Genomic DNA, 20940 nt, shown 5'->3' with positions numbered 1-20940 from the left:
CCATGAGTCATACAGGAGATAAAAGAGTACTATTTACAGTGCAAGTTGTATAGTGCCTAACTCCAGAGGACCCATTCAGTCACTGTCATTTGTAAGATTATTACTTATGACAAATTCCCAGAAGATGGCAGTAAAGTGCTTGGGGAAAGAAGGTCATTTTCTGATTCATACAAAAATCACATAAAGCCAAGGTAGATACCTAACAAAAATCAAGATTCTGTTAGAAAGAATGTGGGGGTAAAGCTTGGAAAAAAAGTGTGTGGTAGGTAACAAGAGTTCTGCAACATAAAGTACATAATAAAATCTATTATGTAACTTTTAAATGTATACATGGTAGGCCAAGGAGATAGCACTGTCAGGTAGTGTGACATTCATGCCTGAGGCACCAGAGGTCCCAGATTCAAGCCTCAGTACCAGCAAAAGTCAGAGTTGAGCAGAACTCTGAAAAAAAAAAAAAAAAAAAGACAGATATATATGTGTGTGTGTACATATATGTATATATTCTATTTTAAAAAATGCTACAGGCTTAAGAAAGGTTTTTAAAATCTTTATTGCATTCTAATTCAATCACCCTAAAAAATTATATTACAGATTGAAAACATTGTGCACAAAATTCACTATCAATATAAGATTTTTTTAAAAAGATTCTATTTATTTATTCATGAGAAAGATAGGAGGAGAGAAAGAACCAGACATCACTCTGGTACATGTGCTGCCAGGGATTGAACTCAGGACCTCATGCTTGAGAGTCCACTGCGTCACCTCCTGGACCACTCAATATAAGTTTTTTTTATTATCTTTATTTATTAACAGGATAGACAGAAATTAAGAGGGAAGAGGGTGATAGGGAGAGAAACAGAGAGACACCTGCAACACTGCTTCAACACTTGCAAAGCTTTCCCCTTGCAGGAGGGGACTGGGGACTCAAACCCTGGCTTGTGCATTGTGTAACATGTGCAGTCAACAAGGTGCACTACCACCTGGCCCCCATTATCAGTAAGTTTAAAATAAGGTGTCAAGATTGATTTTTACAGCGCACGTGGCACGCAAAGCCAGCAATGGGCGTAAGGATCCCGGTTCAAGCCCCCGGCTCCCCACCTGCAGGGGAGTCCCTTCACAAGCGGTGAAGCAGGTCTGCAGGTGTCTTTCTTTCTCTCCTCCTCTCTGTTTTCCCCTCCTTTCTCCATTTCTCTCTGTCCTATCCAAGAACGACAATAATAACTACAACAACAATAAAAAAAAAAAAGATTGATTTTTACAAAAGCAATAGCATAGGCCCTATCTCTTTTATATCAAATTATTAGGTATAAGAAAAATTTCTACACCTTAAGATACCAATTGATTGGTTAAAATACCATCACAGAAGATTAATTATATTATAAGGCATAAAATTTTTAAAAACCTGAGGACTGGAAGTCGGGCGTAGCTCAGCCGGTTAAGCGCAGGTGGGGCAAAGCGCAAGGACCGGCATAAGGATCCTGGTTTGAGCCCCTGGCTCCCCACCTGCAGGGGAGTCGCTTCACAGGCGGTGAAGCAAGTCTGCCGGTGTCTATCTTTCTTACCCCCTCTCTGTCTTCCCCTCTTCTCTCCATTTCTCTCTGTCCTATCCAACAACGACAGCAATAACAACAACAACGATAAACAACAAGGGTAACAAAAGGGAAAATAAATAAATGTAAAAAAAAATAAAAAATAAAACCCTGAGGACTACAGAAAGCATTAGGAGTTCCTTAACTATTTCTGCTAATTCTGTGTTCCTTGAATATTTAGTTAAAACTAAGCAAGCAGTAGCAAGACAGACAAATAAAAAAAAATGCAGATGACTAGGTAACTTAATTTTCTTGTTTCTGTAACCTCTACTACTTTCTGCTACTATCAAAGAAAAACTGCACATGATTATGTGGTATAAAACACAAAGATGGTGTGGCCTGGGCGGTGGCACACCCAATTAAGCCCACATATTACCAAGTGTAAGGACCCTGGTTAAAGGGCCCTTCTCCACCTACAGGGAGGGGGTCCACTTCACAAGCATCGAAGCAGGTCTGAAGGTGTCTTATCTTTCTCTCCCTGTCTCTATCTACCTGACCTCTCTCAATTTCTTTCTGTCCTATCTAATAAAAATTTGAGAGGAAAAAATGGTCACTGGGATTGGTGAATTTGTAGTGCAAGCCCTAGCAATAACCTCGGTGGTAACAAAAAATAAAATAAACAAAATGAAAAGGGTCTTCTTTGAGTTGGTTTACACTTTGCATTAATAATATATGCAACGTGTGCGATGAAACGGAATTTCTTTCATATCTTCCCTGTGATCACGGGCATAGTCCCATAAGAAATAATCCAAAAGAATGGAAGTGATCTCTCCACTTGTTTTTTCACCATTTTTTCCAATAAGCTCCAAAAGACAATCCCTGATCAGCTCAACACACCAAACTGAGCACCCTCTGATCTCCACCTCTTCCTTACTTCCATAGGAGAGCATTTCTCCTGCAACAGAAACAACATATATAGCCAGAATCAATAAGAGTCAATGATACAAAATCTACTATGAACTTCACTGAGGAACAACACAGTATTTATTTTTTATGTGGTGCTGGGAAATAAATCAATAGTCTTGGATATGCACAATATTAACATGTGACCTCCTCAGCCTAATATTTTTATTTTATATACTTGGGGGGGCACTAGAGAGATAGTATAATGGGTATGCAAAAGCCTCTCATGCATGAAATACCAGAGGTCTCAGGTTCAATCCCCAGTACCACTATAAGCCAGCACTGAGCAGTGCTCTGGTAATGAATGGAAGGAAGGAAGGAAGGAAGGAAGGAAGGAAGGAAGGAAGGAAGGAAGGAAGGAGAAAAGAAAAGAAGTAACTTCATTTAGGGACCAGGAGGTGGCGCACCTGGCTAAGCACACCTGCACACTTATTACAGTGCACAAGAACCTAGGTTCAAGCCCCTGCTTCCCCACCCACAGGAGGAAAGCTTCACAAATGATGAAGCAGGGCTGCAGGTGTGCCTCTGACTCTTTCCCCATTCTCCCTCTCCTCTCAATTCCTCTCAGCATCTACCCAATAATAAGTAAAGAAAAATTTATTTTACTAATGAGAGAGAAAGGGGTAGACAGCATAATGGTTATGCAAAGAGACTCTTATGCCTGAGGCTCAAGAGTCCCAGCTTCAATCTCCCGCACCACCATAAGCCAGAGCTAAGTAGTGCTCTGGTAAAAAAAGAAAAAGAAAAAGAAAGTTTCTCAACTAATGAGAAAGAAAGAGAAAAAGAGAGGATATGGGGAGAGAGACAAAGAACTGAAGTATCACTCTGGCATATTTGATGCCAGGGATCGAACTCAGGACCTTATACTTACCAAGTTTGATAAGTATAACAACTACAACAAGCGCAACAACAAGGGTAACAAAATGGAAAAAATAGCCTCCAGGAGCAGTGGATTCATAGTGCAGGCACCAAGCCCCAGTGATAACCCTGGAGGCAAAAAAAGGGGAGTCGGTTGGTAGCACAGCGGGTTAAACGCACATGGCACAAAGAGCAAGGACCAGCATAAGAATCCCGGTTCGAGCCCCCCCCAGCTCCCCACCTACAGGGGAGTTGCTTCACAGGCGGTGAAGCAGATCTACAGGTGTCTTTCTCTTCCCCTCCTCTTTCCATTTCTCTCTGTCCTATCCAATAACAATGATATCAGTAACAATAGCAGGGACTGGGTGGTGGCGCACCTGACTGAGCGCACTTATTACAATGCTCAAGGACCACGGTTTGAGCCCCTAGTCCCCACCTGCAGGGGGAAAGCTTTGCGAGTGGTGAAGCAGGGCTGCAGGTGTGTGTGTGTGTCTCTCTCTCTCTCTATCACCTCCTTCCCTCTCGATTTCTGGCTGTCTCTATCCAGTAAATAAATAAAGGTAATAAAAAATAATAACAATAGGGAGTCAGGCGGTAGCACAGTGGGTTAAGCACACGTGTCCCAAAGTGCAAGGACTGTCGGAAGGATCCCGGTTCGAGCCCTCGGCTTCCCACCTGCAAGGGAGTGGCTTTACAAGCGGTGAAGCAGGTGTGCAGGTGTCTGTCTTTCTCTCCCCCTCTGTCTTCCCCTCTTCTCTCCATTTCTCTCTGTCCTAACAACGATGACATCAATAACAACAATAATAACTACAACAACAATAAAGACAACAAGGCACAAAAGGGAAAATAAATAAATAAAATTTAAAAAATAAATAAAAAATAATAATAACAAAACAACAACAATAATTACTACAATAAAACAGCAAGGGTAACAAAAGGTAATAAATAAATGTTCAAAAATTAAATAAAAAAACTGCAGTCCTCTGACTTTGTTTTTAATTATTTTAATTTTTTATAAAAAATGTAACAATTTGGTGAGGTTTCAAGTATTTTTTCACTGTTTTGTCTAGTTGATGGGAAAGTGACTGTGAGGTTGCTACTACTCCATAGCCACACCTCCAGAAGTCTCAATAATTGAGATAACTTTTTAAAAATATTTATTTATTCCCTTTTGTTGCCCTTGTTGTTTTATTGTTGTAGTTATTATTGGTGTTATTGATGTTGTTGCTGTTGGATAGGACAGAGAGAAATGGAGAGAGGAGGGGAAGACAGAGAAAAGAAGGGAAGAGAAAGATAGACACCTGCAGACCTGCTTCACCACTTGTGAAGCGACTCCCCTGCAGCTGGGGAGCCGGGGGCTCGAACCGGGATCCTTACCCAGGTCCTTGCGCTTGGTGCCACGTGCACTTAACCTGCTGCACTACCACCCAACCCCCCCACAAATTTTCTTATACAAAGACCTATTTGAAAAAACAAAAGCTGCAGCCCAGGAAATGAGGCAGTAGATTAAGACCTCAGGTTCTGAGTTCAATCCCCAACATCACATGTACCAAGCCAGAGTAATGCTCTGGTTCTATCTCTCTCATAAATAAATAAATAAAGTTTTTGTTTTGTTTTTATTTTATTTTTTTTTATTTACATACTAGGCAGAGACCGAGAAATCATGAGGGAAGGAAAAAACAGGGAGAAAAAGGCACTTGCTGCATTGTTTCATTGCTTGTGAAATTTCCCCCCTGCAGGTGGGGACCAGAGGTATGAACTGGAGTCCTTGAGCACTATTTTATGTGCACTCAACCAGCTGCACCACCACCCAGTCCCTAAAATTAAATATTATTATTATTATTAATTTAACAATGATCGACAAGATTGTGGGATAAGAGGAGTACAATTCCAACCACCAGACTTCTGTATCCCATTCCCTCCATTGGAAGCTTCCCTATTCTTTATCCCTTTGGGAGTATGTACCAAAGATCTTTATGGAGTGCAGAATGTGGGAAGTCTGGCTTCTGTAATTGCTTCTCCACTGGACATGGGCATTGACCAGTCAATTCATATCCACAGCTTGTTTCTATCTTTTCCTAGTGAGTAGGGCTCTGGGGAGGTGGAGTTCCAGGACACATTGGTGAGGTCATCTCCCAAGGAGGTCAGGTTGGTGTCATGGTAGCATCTGCAACTTGATGGCTGGTATTATTTTTTTACTGCCACCAGGGTTATCGAAGGTATTCCATACCAGCAAAAATAAATCTTATTTTTTTTAAAAAATCTACTTTTCACTCAAATACAATTATCTACACTCACGATAAGACTTCTATTCTAGGGGCCGGGTGGTGGTGCACCTGGTTCAGCACACGTTACAATGTGCAAGGACCCAGATTCAAGCCTCCAGTTGCAGGGGGAAGCTTTGTGAGTGGTGAAGCAATGCTGCTGGTTGTTGTTTTCGACGGGTTATGTTGTTTTCGCAGGGCTGGCTTCACGGGCAGGTGACAGACGACCAGGGACTCATGGTTGAGCTGTAGGCAGTATCTATTCATGCAGGACGCAGCACAATCTAAGACGAGCTAAGCTAAACTCAAGTACTGTAAAACTCACAATGCCGTCTTTATATATACTTACCAAGTAGGGTGTAAACAGGATGTGACATAGAGAGGGTGGAGAGAAAAGTGACTGGTGAAAATCAGAGTGTGACAAGGAGGGGATCAGGGTGTGACAAGGAGGGGGCGGAGCAGGTGAGAATCCTATCACTGAACCACCAATGCCCTGGAGGGAGGGTGGTGCTTGTTAACAGCGGTTATGTAAATAGAATGAAGTGGTTATGTAAATAGAATAGTGTTAAGCAGGGGGGATTTAAACCAAACGAAACAGAAGGAGTCTCATGCATACCAACAGCTGGTGTCTCTGTCTCTATCTGTCACCCACTATCTATCACCCACTTTGTTCTCAATTTCTATTTGTTTCTATCCAATATATAAGTAAAAATAATAAAAAGTTAAAAATTAAGACTTCTACTCTTGGGCCTGGGAGATAGAGCCAGCAGTAGCATACCTGACTTTTATGCACAAAGAATCAGTGGTTCCAGGTTCAATCCCCAAAAAGAAGCCAGAGCTTAGCAATGCTCTGGTAAAACAAACAAAAACAAGCAAATGGGGCCGGGCTGTGGTGCACTGGGTTAAGTGCACTTAGTATGAAGTACAGGGACCTGCAAACGGATCGTGGTTCCAGCTCCCAGCTCCCCACCTGCAGGGGGGTGGCTTCACAAGCCGTGAAGCAGGTCTGCAGGTGTCTATCTTTCTTTCTTTCTCTATCTCCCCCATCTCTTTCAATTTCTCTCTATTCTATCCAATAAAATGGAAAAAATGGCCTCCAGGAGCAGTAGATTCGTAGTGCAGGTACTGAGCCCCAGCAATAACCTTGGAGGCGAATCAATAGTCAAATCTGACAATGGTGACTAAATCTAGAAAAGTGAGTGACTTATGCAAGATGACCTAGAGTCAACTTTGGAAACTCCTAATTTGAAGTCCAGTATATATTAACAGTCAACCACCTTGTATGTCTGTGTAGTGTGCTCGTCGGTTTAATTAACACTTTTCAAATGCACAAGTTTTCATTTTCTTATGAGGTTCTCTGAAACTATGACATTCTAGCAGTACAATTTCCCACAGTATCCACAGTGTAAACAACAAAATGTAATTTTCTCTATACTTGGATTTTCTTTTCAAGTGATTTTTAACAGTGCTTTTGGAAGAGGCTGGGGGTACAGGGGAGAAGATATCATTTGGCAAGGAGACAGAGCAGCAGTAGTGCACACAGGGCCGGTAAGCAAGAGGTGCTAGGTGCAGCCTATGACACCATCAATAACCAATGCTGCTCTGGTAAAATAAAATAAACAAATAATTTTTTTTGCCTCCAGGGTTATTGCTGGGGCTCAGTGACTACACCACGAATCCACCGCTCCTGGAGGCCATTTTCCCCCCTTTTGTTGCCCTTGTTGTAGCCTTGTTGTGGTTATTATTGTTATTGTTGATGTCATTCGTTGTTGGATAGGACGGAGAGAGATCGAGAGAGGAGGGGAAGACAGAGAGGGGGAGAGAAAGACAGACACATGCAGACCTGCTTCACTGCCTGTGAAGTGACTCCCCCGCAGGTGGAGTCACAAGCGATTAACCTGCTGCGCTACTGCCCGAACCCCACAAACAAATAAATTTTTTAAAGAAAGACTTTGTATAATAGAAATTGAAAAGAGATTCAAAAATAATATGCAGTATAACAAAAAATTAAGTAAGGTGGCAAACCTTTTCGAAGCTTCTCTAGTAGTTCATCAGAGTATTTCAGCGCTCCCAAGTGAACAAGAACCTGAGGTAATCTATAATCAGCAAACATGGTGATACTGGAGATGTCCTTAAAGCAGCCATCTCCTTTTCCTTCTAGTACACTCCACGTATCTGCCACGAGGATTTGGGCCCGTTTGTAAAAAGAAATTCTTTTCCCCTGATAAATGAAAAAAAAACACAAATGTTACCAGGGTATCAAACAGCTTTATGTCTGATATTAAAAAGAAGACACAGGGGGGTCAAGCTGTAACGCCAGTGGGTTAAGCACACGTGGCACAAAGCTCAAGGACCGGCATAAGGATCCCCGTTCTAGCCCTCGGCTCCCCACCTACAGGGGAGTCGCTTTACAGATGGTGAAGCAGGTCTGCAGGTGTCTCTCTTTCTCTCCCCTGTCTTCCCCTCCTCTCTCCATTTCTCCCTCTCCTATCCAACAACGACGACATCAACAACAACAGTAATAACTACAACAATAAAACAAGGGCAACAAAAGGGGAAATAAATAATTTTAAAAGTTTAAAATAAAGAAGACACATATTGAAAACATATTTTAAGCATTTTATTTATTTTATTTTTGAGAGAGATGCAGAGAAAGACACAGAGACACACCAGAGCACTGCATAGCTCTGGCTTATTGTGTGTGTGTGTGTGTGTGTGTGTGTGTGTGTGTTTGGGGGTGATTGAACCTGGGACTTTGGAGCCCCAGGCACGAAAGTCTCTTTGCATAACCATTATGCTATATAACCCTGCCCCTAATCTTCTTTTTCAAAGGCAGAAGAATCTTACTTTGCTGGTAAAAATTTTATAGATCTTAAAAGAAAATATCTTGGGGGGCTGGGCAGTAGCACAGCAGTTTAAGTGCAGGTGGCGCAAAGCTCAAAGACCAGCATAGGAATCCCGGTTCCAGCCCCCGGCTCCCCCCTGCAGGGGAGTCGCTTCTCAAGCAGTGAAGAAGGTCTGCAGGTGTCTGTCTTTCTCTCCCCCTCTCTGTCTTCCCCTCCTCTCTCCATTTCTCTCTGTCCTATCCAACAACGATGACATCAATAATAACTACAACAACAAAAAACAAGGGCAACAAAAGGAAATAAATAAATGAATATTTTAAATATATATGTCTTTATTAAAAAAAGCCTTGTTTATTTTTTTTCAAGAAATGATACATCACAGGGCTGGGTGGTGACACATCTGGTTGAGTACATATGTTACAATGCACAAGGACCCCAGGCCCCACCTAAATGGGGAAAGCTTCACAAGTGGTGAGGCACGTCTGCCAAGTGTCTTTCTCTCCTCTCTATGTCTCTCTTCCTTCTTGATAGCAGGCTGTCTCTAGCAAATAAAAATAATAAAAGTCAAGTCCTTTGGTAGATACTGTAGGTGATCTAAATAGATTGGAAGTTAAAAATAAATAAATATATTTGAAGTTATGACACATTTTGTATAGAAAAACAGTAACAAGGAGGCCAGGTGATAGCACACCTGGTTAACCGCTCATATTACAGTGTACCAGGACCAGGTTTAAGCTCCTGGTCCCCACCTGTACTCCTACATGAGTTATGAAGCAGAGCAGCAGGTGTCTCTCTGTCCCTTTCCCTATTTCCCCCGCCCCCTCTTAATTTCTCTCTGTCTCTATCCAATAATAAATTTTTTTTTTTTTTTGCCTCCAGGGTTATTGCTGGGGCTTGGTGCCTGCACCACGAATTCACTGCTCCTGGAGGTTTTTTTTTTTCCTTTTGTTGCCCTTGTTGTTCTACCATTGGTGTGGTTATTATTGTTGTTGTTATTGCTGTCGTCGTTGTTGAATAGGACAGAGTGAAATCAAGAGAGGAGGGGAAGACAGAGGGGGGAAAGATAGACACCTGCAGACCTGCTTCACCGCTTGTGAAGCGACCCCCCCCCTCCACAGGTGGGGAGCTGGGGGCTCGAAGCAAGATCTTTTTTTTTTTTTCTCCAGGGTTATTGCTGGGTTCGGTGCCTGCACCATGAATCCACCGCTCCTGGAGGCCATTTTTCCCCCTTTTGTTGCCCTTGTTGTTGTAGCCTCGTTGTGGTTATTATTATTGTTGATGTTGTTCGTTGTCGGATAGGACAGAGAGAAATGGAGAGAGGAGGGGAAGACAGAGAGGGGGAGAGAAAGACAGACACTGCAGACCTGCTTCACCGCCTGTGAAGCGACTCCCCTGCAGGTGGGGAGCCGGGGGCTGGAACCGGAATCCCTTCGCCGGTCCTTGCGTTTTGCCCCACATGCGTTTATCCCACTGCGCCACCGCCCGACCCCCACCAGGATCTTTATGCCTGTCCTTGTGCTTCATGCCATGTTTGCTTAACCCACTGCACTACCATTAAGATATTTTTTTAAAGAAAAAACATAGCAGGGGTAGATAGCATAATGGTTATGCATAAGAGACTCTTATGCCTGAGTCTCTGAAGTCCCAGGTTCAATCCCTTGTACCACCATAGACCATAGCTGCTCAGTGCTCTAGGGAAAGAAAAAAAAAAGAAACAAAAAGCATAAAAGAAAAAAAATTAAAAAAGAAACAAGCACAAAAAGAGGAAACACAGGAGTCGGGCAGTAGTGCAGCGGTTAAGTGCAGGTGGCAACAAAGCACAAGGACCAGTGTAAGGATCCCTGTTCGAGCTCCTGGCTCCCCACATGCAGAGGAGTTGCTTCACAGGCGGTGAAGCAGGGCTGCAGGTGTCTGTCTTTCTCTCCCCCTCTGTCTTCCCCTCCTCTCTCCATTTCTCTCTGTCCTATCCAACAACGATGACATCAATAACAAAAACAATAATAACTACAACAATAAAACAAGGGCAACAAAAGTGAATAAATAATTTTTTTTTTAAAAAAAGGGGGGAACATAAAGTAAAAGTTGGAAGGGGCCAGGTGGTGGTGCACCTGGTTAAGCGCACACATTACCATGCCCAAGGACCCAGATTCAAGCCCCTGACCCCCACCTGTTTTATAAGGGGTGGATCAGTGCTGCAGGTGGATCTCTGTTGCTCTCTCTCCCTCTTATCCCCCCTCTTCCCTCTCAACTTCTCTCTGTCCTATCAAATTAAATAAAGTCAAACAAAGAAACAAAAACAAGTAAAAGTTGGACTGGGTTTGGTGTGTTGCCCCAGGACACAGGATTCTGGGGAAGGAGGACAGGAAGGAGGGGACTGGGGTGAGAGTGGGAGGGTGTTCCTGGCACATGGTGATGGAAAAGGGCCTAAGTTAGAGGTAGAGTATTTTGCAGATAATTATCATGGTGAAATGAGAAATTTTACTCATGTGTCAACTACTGTACACCATTAGCATCCCCAATGAAATAATTAACACAGAGTTTAATAAATATTAAGCCTTATGTATCCAACACTGTTCAACTCTGGCTTATGGTGGTACTGGGGATTGAAAATGAGACTTCTGGTGTCTCAGGTATGAAAGTCTTAATGTAAGGTTGGAGAGATAGCATAATAGCTATGCAAAAATGCTTTCGGTTCTTTTCCACAGCCATATCAGTTCTTGAATACATGGATTCTTAGCCACATGGATGGCAATGTTTAGCAGTGAATACATACTGATTAATACTAGGTTATCCGAAACGTTATGATGTACTTTTCTGGTTTTCTATGCAAATGTGGCATGACTTTTCTGACAATCCAATACATTCAGATATATCAAACAAAGAACTCAATGCATAATTTCTTGAAAAACAAGGCTGTAATTATGTACTTTTAAAATAAACCTCTAAGCAACCTCTGTACTAGTGAACTGGTTAATCAGCACTGAAAGAAACTCAATAGTGGCCTGAGGTCTCTTTTCTACCTTTGCCCCCTCCCATACCCACTGATCATAATCTATGGCAGTTTAACCAGCTTTTGCTTAGGAGTTTTAGAACCAGAACTGAGTGTGTCTGTCTGTCTTTATGGCAGCTGAAGCAATATGCAAAATTCCTGGATATTTTCTTTTTCTATTTCAAGGAGAAAGTCAGTCTGCAGGAAGAGAAAAACAGAGCCAATAGAAGCAAAGACTGAATCCCAATGGCACTGAGTTACTGAGGTAGCTCCTATTCCCAATACCTTTCCCCAAATTCTTTTTGCTTAAGCTTTTTCTAGCTGTGTGTCTGTCCCTAGCCATTAAAAGAACCTTAACAGGAAGCTGGGTGGTAGTGTAGTGGGTTAAGCACACATGGCACAAAGCTCAAGGACCAGCTTAAAGATCCCAGTTCCAGCCCCCAGCTCCCCACCTGCAGAGGGGTCACATCACTGGCAGTAAAGCAGGTCTGAAAGTGTCTGTCTTTCTCTCCCCCTCTCTGTCTTCCCCTCCTCTCTTCATTTCTCTCTGTTGTATCCAACAACGACAGCAATGACAACAAAAATAAAGTTTCTAAGAATCACAACAACAACAATAAACAAGGGCAACAAGGCTGGGGAGACAGCATAATGGTTATGAAAAAGCCTTTCAAGCCGGAGGCTCTGAGGTCCCAGGTTCAATCCCCAGCACCACCATAAGCCAGAAATGAGCAGTGTTAGGGTCAAGAAAACACACACAAAAAAAAAGGGAAAAAAAGGCCTCCAGGACCATTCCTAGTACAGGTACTGAGCAAACCAGCAATAATCCTGGGGGGAAAAAAAAAAAAAAAAAAAAAAAAACCTTGACAGGGAGCCAGCAGTAGCACAGCAGATTAAGTGCACATGGCACGAAGCACAAGGACCGGAGTAAGGATCCTGGTTCAAGTCCCTGGCTCCCCACCTGCAGGGGAGCCACTTCACAGGTGGTGAAGCAGGTCTGCAGGTATCTTTCTCTCCCCTCTCCCCTCCTCTCTCGATTTCTCTCTGTCCTATCCAACAACAATGACAGCAATAACAATAATAACAACAATAAACAAGGGCAACAAAAGGGAAAAATTAAAAATAAAGTTTCTTTAAAAAAAAAAAAAGAACCTTAAACATAATCAGGCATCTTTCATTCATTTTTATAACAGAATCAAAAAAATGGGTTACGCGGAGGGTAGACCACATAATGGTTATGCAAACAGACTCTCATGCCTGAGGCTCCAAAGTCCCAGGTTCAATCCCCTGCACTACCAGAGCACTGTTCAACTCTGGTTAAAAAAAAATAAAAGGGTTACTTCCTAACTAAATGACCTAAGATAAAACTGTTCAACCTGTCCTTCAGTCTTACTTTTTTATAGTATACAAATATGAGAATAAGGAGTCGGGCGGTAGTGCAACAGGTTAAGCGCATGTGGCGCAAAGCGCAAGGACCGGCATAAGGATCCCGGTTCAAGGCCTCGGCTTCCTACCTGCAGGGGAGTCACTTCACAAACGGTGAAGCAGATCTGCAGGTGTCTATCTTTCCCTCCCCCTCTATGTTTTCCCCTCCTCTCTCCATTTCTCTCTGTCCTATCCAACAACAATGACAGCAATAAAAACAATAAGGATAACTACAACAGCAATAAACAACCAGGGCAACAAAAGGGGGGGAAATAGCCTCCAGGAACAGTAGATTCATTGTGAAGGCACCCAGTAATAACCCTGGAGGCAAGAAAAAAATATATATATATATATGAATAATACACCTGCCCTTGTGCCACAGAACTATTCTGTTGAACAGATGAGGTCTAAGTGAAAACACCTAGTAAATCACAAAGAGCAATTAAGAAACATTTAGAGGAAGGAACTACAGATAGCTCAATAGAGCTTACAGCATGAGGCCCAAGCTCCAGCACTAGAATAGAGCTGTGGCACTAAGAGAAGCTACTGTGATGTCTCCCCCCACCCACTCCCATCTCTATCTATATCTGAAAAAGTCAAGCCAAGAGCTATAAAATCATAAATGGATGAGGTTCCAGCTCCCTACTCAAATTAAGTAAAATTTCATGTCAGTGGGAGTCGGGCGGTAGCGCAGCAGGTAAAGTTCAGGTGGTGCAAAGTGCAAGGACCGGCATAAGGATCCCGGTTCGAGCCCCCAGCTCCCCACCTGCAGGGAAATCGCTTCACAAACAGTGAAGCAGGTCTGCAGGTGCCTATCTTTCTCTCCCCTATTTTCCCCATCTCTCTCCATTTCTCTGTCCTATCCAACAACAACAACTACAAAAATAAAACAAGGGCAACAAAAGGGAATAAATAAATACTTTTTAAAAAGAATATGGTCATACAGCTTCCCCAAACTTAAAAAAAAAAAAAAATTCATGTCAGTATTCATTAACTGTTTAATAGATCTAGCCTAAAGTTAGGTTTTCTTAGAGTGTAAATGACAGACCACAGAGTAATATTGTCATTTGCCTCAACCATGCACGTTATAAAGCCCCTGAAGTTGCTCCTGATTCTATATTATAGTTACAAACACATTAATAATGAATCCTAGGGGGCTAGGTGGTGGTGCACCTGGTTAAGCACACACATTACAGTGCACAAGGACCTGAATTCAAGCCCCTGGTCCCCATCTGCAGAGAGAAAGTTTCACAAGTGGTGAAGCAGGGCTGCAGGTGTCTCTGCTTCTTTCCCTCTTTATCTCCCCTCCCCTCTCAATTTCTCTTTGTCACTATACAATAATAATAAGTAAATAAAAGAAAAAAGAATTTTACAAAAACAAAATGCAGGTGCACACTAGGAAAGTAGAACATATGTGTCCATTTTTAGAAGTATATCTATTAAAAAAAATTTTTTTTTGCACCAGAAAGCAAATTTTGTTAAAGTGCCCTACATATAAAAAATAAAACATCACAACTACAGAAAATACTTTTACTACAGAGAATTTGATATACCTGATCCTTTTGCAGTACAGTATTTTGAAGTATTTCCCATTCAGTGAAGTATTTTTGAAGCACTGAAAGGACTTCACTATCCTTAGTGCTGAAGGTTCATTGTTTTTCTTTAGTTTTGAAACACTTCAAAAGGGCAGGGGGAGGGGAAAGGACAAAAGAACAAAGGAAATACACTAACTAAAAAAAAAAAAAGAAAGAAAAAGAAATGTCTTTGAAATATTAATTTGATACTGTTTCTTGTCCACAGTGAATCAACTTCAAATTAAGTTTTCAGTTTCAAAAGGAGTTTGGGAACTTAAAAGATTTGACTGTTAAGATAACTAAAGGGAGTCGGGCAGGAGCACAGTGGGTTAAGTGCCAGTGGTGCAAAGCGCAAGGACCCCAGTTTGAGCCCCCAGCTCCCCACCTGCAGGGGAGTCGCTTCATAGGCAGTGAAGCAGGTTTGCAGGTGTCTTTCTCTCCCCCTCTCTGTCTTCCCCTCCTCTATATCTCTCTGTCCTATCCAACAACAACAACATCAATAACAACAATAAAAATAAATTTAAAAAAATTTTTTTTTTAAAAAAGAAGATAAGAATTCTAAAATACTTGACAGAAGCAACTCACCTCAAACTGAGTCAGATCTCTGTAAGAGGGAAAATTCTCAACTACCAGGTTCATTAACTTCTGTGCACTTTTTTCACTTTTTCGAACACAGTTAAGAAATGATCCATCAAACTTCTCAAGCAGAATTTTCCCAGTTTCATTGAGAATCCGATGCCTCTCTTCCATCATGGGCATGGGAACATCTGTATCAGAACGGAGTATATGCCGAACCTGCTCCAGAGTCACAGTGGCATAATAAGATGCACTAGTCACTGGTATCCCTTAGAGAAAAAATTCAGAAGAACAATGTCAGAACTTTCATGCTGGGGGCTGGGCGGTGGCCACGTTAAGCACGCATAGTAGAAAGTGCAAGGACCCGTGCAAACACGCGGCTACCCACCTGCAGGGGGGAGGTCACTTCACAAGTAGTGAAGCAGGTCTGCAGGTTTCGCTCTTTCTTTCTCTCTGTCTCTCTCTCTCCATATCTCCTTCTCCTCTCTCAATTTCTCTCTGTCCTATCCAATAAGAATGAAAAATGGCCACCAGGAGCAGTGGATTCGTAGTGCTGGCACTAAGCCCCAGTGATAACCCCTTAGGTAAAAAAAAAAAAAAAAAAAAAAAAAAAAAGAACTTTCATATTTAATAGATACTCAATTTCATACACAAGTATGAAACCTAACAAGGAAGGGCTATAGAAATGCGCTAAAAAGTGGTCCGGGAGGTGGCACGATGGATAAAGCACTGGACTCTCAAGCATGAGGTCCTGAATTCGATCCCTGGCAGCACATGTACCAGAGTGATGTCTGGTTCTTTCTCTCTCTTCTGTCTTTCTCATTAATATATAAATAAAATCTTAAAAAAGAAAGAGAGAGATGCGCTAAAAATAAATATTAACAATTAAAAAATTAAATAAACATGAAATGGCTGGGGAGACAGTGCAATGGATAAAACATGAAATCCTCAAATATGAGGTGCTGAGTTCCAGTACCGGTATCACATGAACCGGAATGCTGTTTTGGTTCTCTCTTGTTAATAAATAAATTTTGGGCTAGGGAGACAGCATAATGATTCTGCAAGACTTTTATGCCTGAGGTTCTTGAGGTCCCAGGTTCAGTTCCCACCAACACCAAAAACCAGAGCTGAGCAGTGTGCTAGTCTTTCTCTATTTCTCTCATTAAAATAAATACAACTTATTCTTTAAAACATGAATAAGGTCAAGCTCAGTGGGAAGGCATGTGCATTGTATAAATGGAGTCCTGACAGACAACCCCACCAATGTGTCCTGGAGCTCCACTTCCCCAGAGCCCTGCCCAACTAGGGAAAGAGAAAGATAGGCTGGGAATAGGGATCAATCTGTCAACGCCCATGTTCAGCAGGGAAGCAATTACAGAAGACAGACCTTCCACCTTCTGCATCCCACAATGACCTTGGGTCCATACTCCCAGAGGGATAAAGAATAGGAAAGCTATCAGGGGAGGGGATGGGATACCGAGGTCTTGTTGTGGGAATTGTGAGAAGTTGTACCCCTCTTATCCTATGTTTTTGTCAATGTTTCCTTTTTATAAATAAAAAAAAAAAATTTTAAATAGAGTCCTGAGTCCAATTCCCAGTTCCAAAAATAAGGGGGGGGGGGGAATGAATAACAAAAGCCAGAAGCAGAAGCAGAAGCAGAACCTTCCTTTCCCTTCAGCTTGTCTCTACTTATTTACTCATTTCTAACAACTAATGTCATATAGCCAAGTATTGGGAGGAGGTGGTGCAGTAGGTAAGCATATTGGACTGTATGAGGCCCTCAGTTGCACCCCTGGCACCTCATATGCCAGAGTATGCTCTGGTTTTCTCATATGAGTTAACAAATATACGTATTAATCTAAAAAAAAGAGGGGATGGTGGCATACCCCATTAGGTGCACAAAAACCTGGGTACCAGCCCCCAGCTCCCCACCTGCAGGGGGGTTGCTTCACAAGTGGTGAAGAAGGTCTGCAGGTATCTCTACCTTTCTCTATCTCCCTTCTCTCTCAATTCTGTCCTATCAAATAAAATGGGGGGGGATTAGCACTAGGAGCCATGAATTCATAGTGCAGGCACAGAGCCCCAGCAATAACCTGAAAAGGGGGGGAAATTAATTTAAAAAAAATAAACCTAGTAGTTTGGGAGGTGGTGCCGTGGATCAAGTCCAGGGTTTGATCCTTGGCAGTGCATGTCCCAGAGTGAAGTCTGTTTCTTTTCCTTCCTCCTCCTCTCTCTCCCTTTTTCATGAAATATAAAGTTGTGTTTTTTTTAATACTGTCGGGAAATTGTGAAGATGTGGTTGAGTTTGGCAGGGATTGACTTGAGGGGACATCCATCCTCTCCCCTTATCAGACTTATTATCTACATAATCACTGTTTTGCATGAAAGATCCCCACACATTCCATTCCTTTGATCTATCTTCTTTCTACCCTCAAGACCCTCCCTGCCTCCAGGGTATTGTTAATCCCACCAGTTAAAACCCTCGCAACAGTTACTAGGAAGTTCCTACCTTTCCAGCCCATTTTTGCCTTCCTCCGCCCCTTTCCCCAGCCATTTCCATTTCTGACTTGCCACTTCCCCTTCTGCCCTTTAAAAGCCTTGGCTCTCTGATCAATAAAGAATTGCACTGTCTAGCCACCACGAGTCTGTTCTTGAGTCATCTCCCTCCTTAGCTGAGTGAGTAGCAGCCCAGGCTGGCTCAGTGGAGTTCTCTCCAACCCAGAGAGCATGCCCCCAGGAAGAGGCACCCCCACACTACCCTGAAAATACAATCAATATATTTTGACTATATAAAGAAATCGTATGTCTGTCCCTTTCTTCGTCAGTTGTCATCAAAGTGGCTTCAGAAAGCTTTTCTTTTTTTTTCTTTTTTAAATTTTCATTTATTTATAGTTGGATAGAGACAAAGAAATTGAGAGGAGAAAGGAAGATAGAGAGGGAAAGAGGCAGAGAGACAACTGCTGCCCTGCTTCACCACTCATGAAGCTTTCCTCCTGCAGGTGGTCAATAGAGGCTTAAGCCTGGGTCCCTGGGCAAAAAATATGATTTCCTCTATTCCTCATACATTTATTTATGTCACTCTTTTCTCTTTTTAATATTTTTATTTTTATTTATAAAAAGGAAACACTGGGGAGTTGGGCAGTAGCACAGCAGGTTAAGCACACGTGGCCCAAAGCACAAGGACCGGCTTAAGGATCCCGGTTCAAGGCCCCTGGCTCCCCACCTGCAGGGGAGTCGCTTCACAGGCGGTGAAGCAGGTCTGCAGGTGTCTGTCTTTCTCTCCCCTTCTCTGTCTTCCCCTCCTCTCTCCATTTCTCTCTGTCCTATCCAACAACAACAACATCAATAACAACAACATTAATAACTACAACGATTAAAAAAGCAACAAAAGGGAATAAATAATAAATATAAAAAACTTAAAAGAAAAAAAGAAACACTGACAAAACCGTAGGATAAGAGGAGTACAACTCCACACAATTTCCACCACCAGAACTCTGCATCCCATCCCCTCCCCTGATAGCTTTCCTATTCTTTATCCCTCTGGGAGTATGGACACAGGGTCATTGTGGGATGCAGAAGGTGGGAAAAGGAAGAAAGAAAGAAAGAAAGAAAGAAAGAAAGAAAGAAAGAAAGAAAGAAAGAAAATGGAAAGGAGGAAGGAAGGAAGGAAGGAAGGAAGGAAGGAAGGAAGGAAGGAAAGGAAGGAAAGGAAGGAAAGGAAGGAAAGGAAGGAAAGGAAGGAAAGGAAGGAAGGAAGGGAGGAAGGAAGGGCGAGCAAGCTTTTCTACCAGCCTGGGAAGGAGACTTTCAGAGACAAGGGAGACAGCGTGGTGGTTACACAGGACTTTCACGGCCTGGGGCTCCGAGGTACCAGGTTCACCTCCTGCACCACCACAAACCGGAGCTGAGCACTGCGTGGGTAAAATAAACAAACTTGGGCCGGGGAGAAAGCATAATGATTTAGAAAAGAAAAAAAAGGCTTTTGCATCGCTTGCCCATCCCACCTCGCCGATGTGGGCTGTGCCCGGGCGCGGGAGCACCCACCTTCGTCCAGGGCCCGGTTGACCGCGGCGCACAGGGCCCAGTACCCGCTGTACGGAGTCCCCCTGTAGCCCACCACACACTTGCGCTCGGCGTCGTCCGCCCAGAAGGAGAAGTTGAGCGTGTCGGTCAGGAACACCCAGTTGACCGCGGCCTCGTCGGCCGCCCGGGGATTGAGCTCGTGCAGGGTCTTCCAGCCGTCCACGCACAGCTCGGGCCCCGACGCCCTGGCGAGCAGCAGCTCCGCCACGCCGCGCACGCCCGCGCCGTCCACGCGCACGTCCCGGCTGTTTGCGGCCACGAAGCGGGCAGTCTCCCGGGGAGTCAGGAGCTCGCCCATCCCGCCTGGCTCTGAGGAACCGGGAGACGCCGCTTCAACCCCGCGCGCGGACTCTGCCCCTGGGATGGACAAGGCTCAAAGGCCCCGTGGGGTGCGGCGTCCCCCCCCCCCCCCTACTTCGGGTGCCTTTATCACCCGCACTGAGAACCCGGGGCCCGACAGCGCCCCGGCCACGCCCCTGCCCGGCGCTCCTGCACTGAGATGACGACCCCGCTAGAGCCCCCGGCACTTCCGGGACGGTGGCCCCGCCCACTGTGAGACCGGGCGCGTGGCCTGGACCCACTTCCTGGTCCCAAGTCCCGAAAGTCGCTTTCCAAGTTCTAGAGTACTTCCCGGCCCTGGGAGGTGCGCGGCTCCGCCATTTTCTCCCGGTTCGAAGAAGTGCAGCCTGCGGGTTGCCGCCGGGGTCCGGATAGTGATGAGGCCAAGCGGAGTACTGCAGTAGCGTCGCGGCTACAATCTGGCGATGCCCACTTACTACGACTTGGTGGCCCCGGCGGCTGCAAGGGATCCCCAAACCCAAAAGCTCTCCGCTAGGCAGGGCTGTCTTTTGCAAAAATTCTGGTCCGGGTGGAGGCCACAATGTTTAGGATTCGTTGCAATGCTTGGAGAAAAGCATGCAGAGAGCTGGGAAGACAACATGATGCTTCTGCAAGCAAGCCTGAGACTCTGAGGCCCCAGGTTTAATCTGCAGCTCCACCAGAGCTGAGCAGTGCTCTTGTCACTGCATCTTTCTCTATCTCTCATTAATATAAAAACAAATAAAATATGTAAAAAGGAAGAAATCGATGTTAGTCTAATATTTAGTTGTTAGACTAACGTTGCCTAGTGCTGGAGCGGTAGCACAGTGGTTGTTAAAAGATTTAACATGCTTGTGGCTCTGAGATTCCAGATTCAGTCTCCAGCATCACGGTAAACAAGAGCTGAGTAGTGCTTGAAAAAAGAAAAAATTGCATGGAATTGCTTTTATTGAATTCAATATCTTCTTTAGTCCCAGTCTGGGTGATCTGCTTTTTGCAAATGAAGCTAAGAGTGTTCAATAGTTGATAAACCCATGGTCACAACAGTTATTTGGATTTTTTTAAATAAATTTTTTTTAATTTATTTTTTAATTATCTTTAAATATTGGATAAAGAAAGCCAGAAATTGGGAAAGAAGGAGGAGATAGGGAGAGAGGCAAAGAGACAGACACCTGCAGGCCTGCTTCACCACTTGAAAAGCTTCCCTCCTGCAGGTGGAGACCAGGGGCTCAAACCTGGGTCCTTGTACACTGTAATGTGAACTCAACCAGGTTCGCCACCACCTGGCCCTCCAAATAAGTACTTATTTATGAGAGAAAACCAGAGCATCACTCTGGAACATGCAATACCAAGAGGTGGAAACCTGGACTTCATGCTTGAAAGTTCCAAGACTTTATCCCCTCTGCCACCTGTCAGGCTGCTACGACCTATTTCTTTCTGTCTTTCTTTTTAAAATTTATTTATAAAATAAAAATATTTGAAGTTGGGCGGTAGCGCAGAAGCTTAAGCGCACGTGGC

At 43.6% G+C, this 20940-nt stretch overlaps 1 protein-coding gene across 2 annotated transcripts; it reads right to left on the bottom strand.

Annotated features, from left to right (window-relative positions):
• Positions 1 to 79: 79 nt before the first annotated feature.
• On the bottom strand, positions 80 to 19670 carry QNG1 (Q-nucleotide N-glycosylase 1). 2 transcript variants are annotated; one of them, XM_060199512.1, is made up of 4 exons: positions 19066 to 19670; positions 15031 to 15290; positions 7640 to 7835; positions 80 to 441 (listed from the first exon to the last, which is right to left on the bottom strand). In XM_060199512.1, exons 1-4 carry the CDS (start codon positions 19400 to 19402, stop codon positions 401 to 403), a joined length of 834 nt encoding a protein of 277 aa, XP_060055495.1. In that variant the 5' UTR covers positions 19403 to 19670; the 3' UTR covers positions 80 to 400. The 2 variants fall into 2 exon arrangements, with proteins under 2 accessions (XP_060055495.1, XP_007528447.1); XM_007528385.3 differs by lacking the exon at positions 80 to 441 and adding an exon at positions 527 to 2484.
• Between the last annotated feature and the right edge of the window lie 1270 nt (positions 19671 to 20940).

Source organism: Erinaceus europaeus, chromosome 10 (genome assembly GCF_950295315.1).
Source record: "Erinaceus europaeus chromosome 10, mEriEur2.1, whole genome shotgun sequence".
NCBI lineage: Eukaryota > Metazoa > Chordata > Mammalia > Eulipotyphla > Erinaceidae > Erinaceus > Erinaceus europaeus.
The sequence above is the reverse complement of the archived record's forward strand: the minus strand, read 5'-3'. Positions and strand labels throughout refer to the sequence as shown.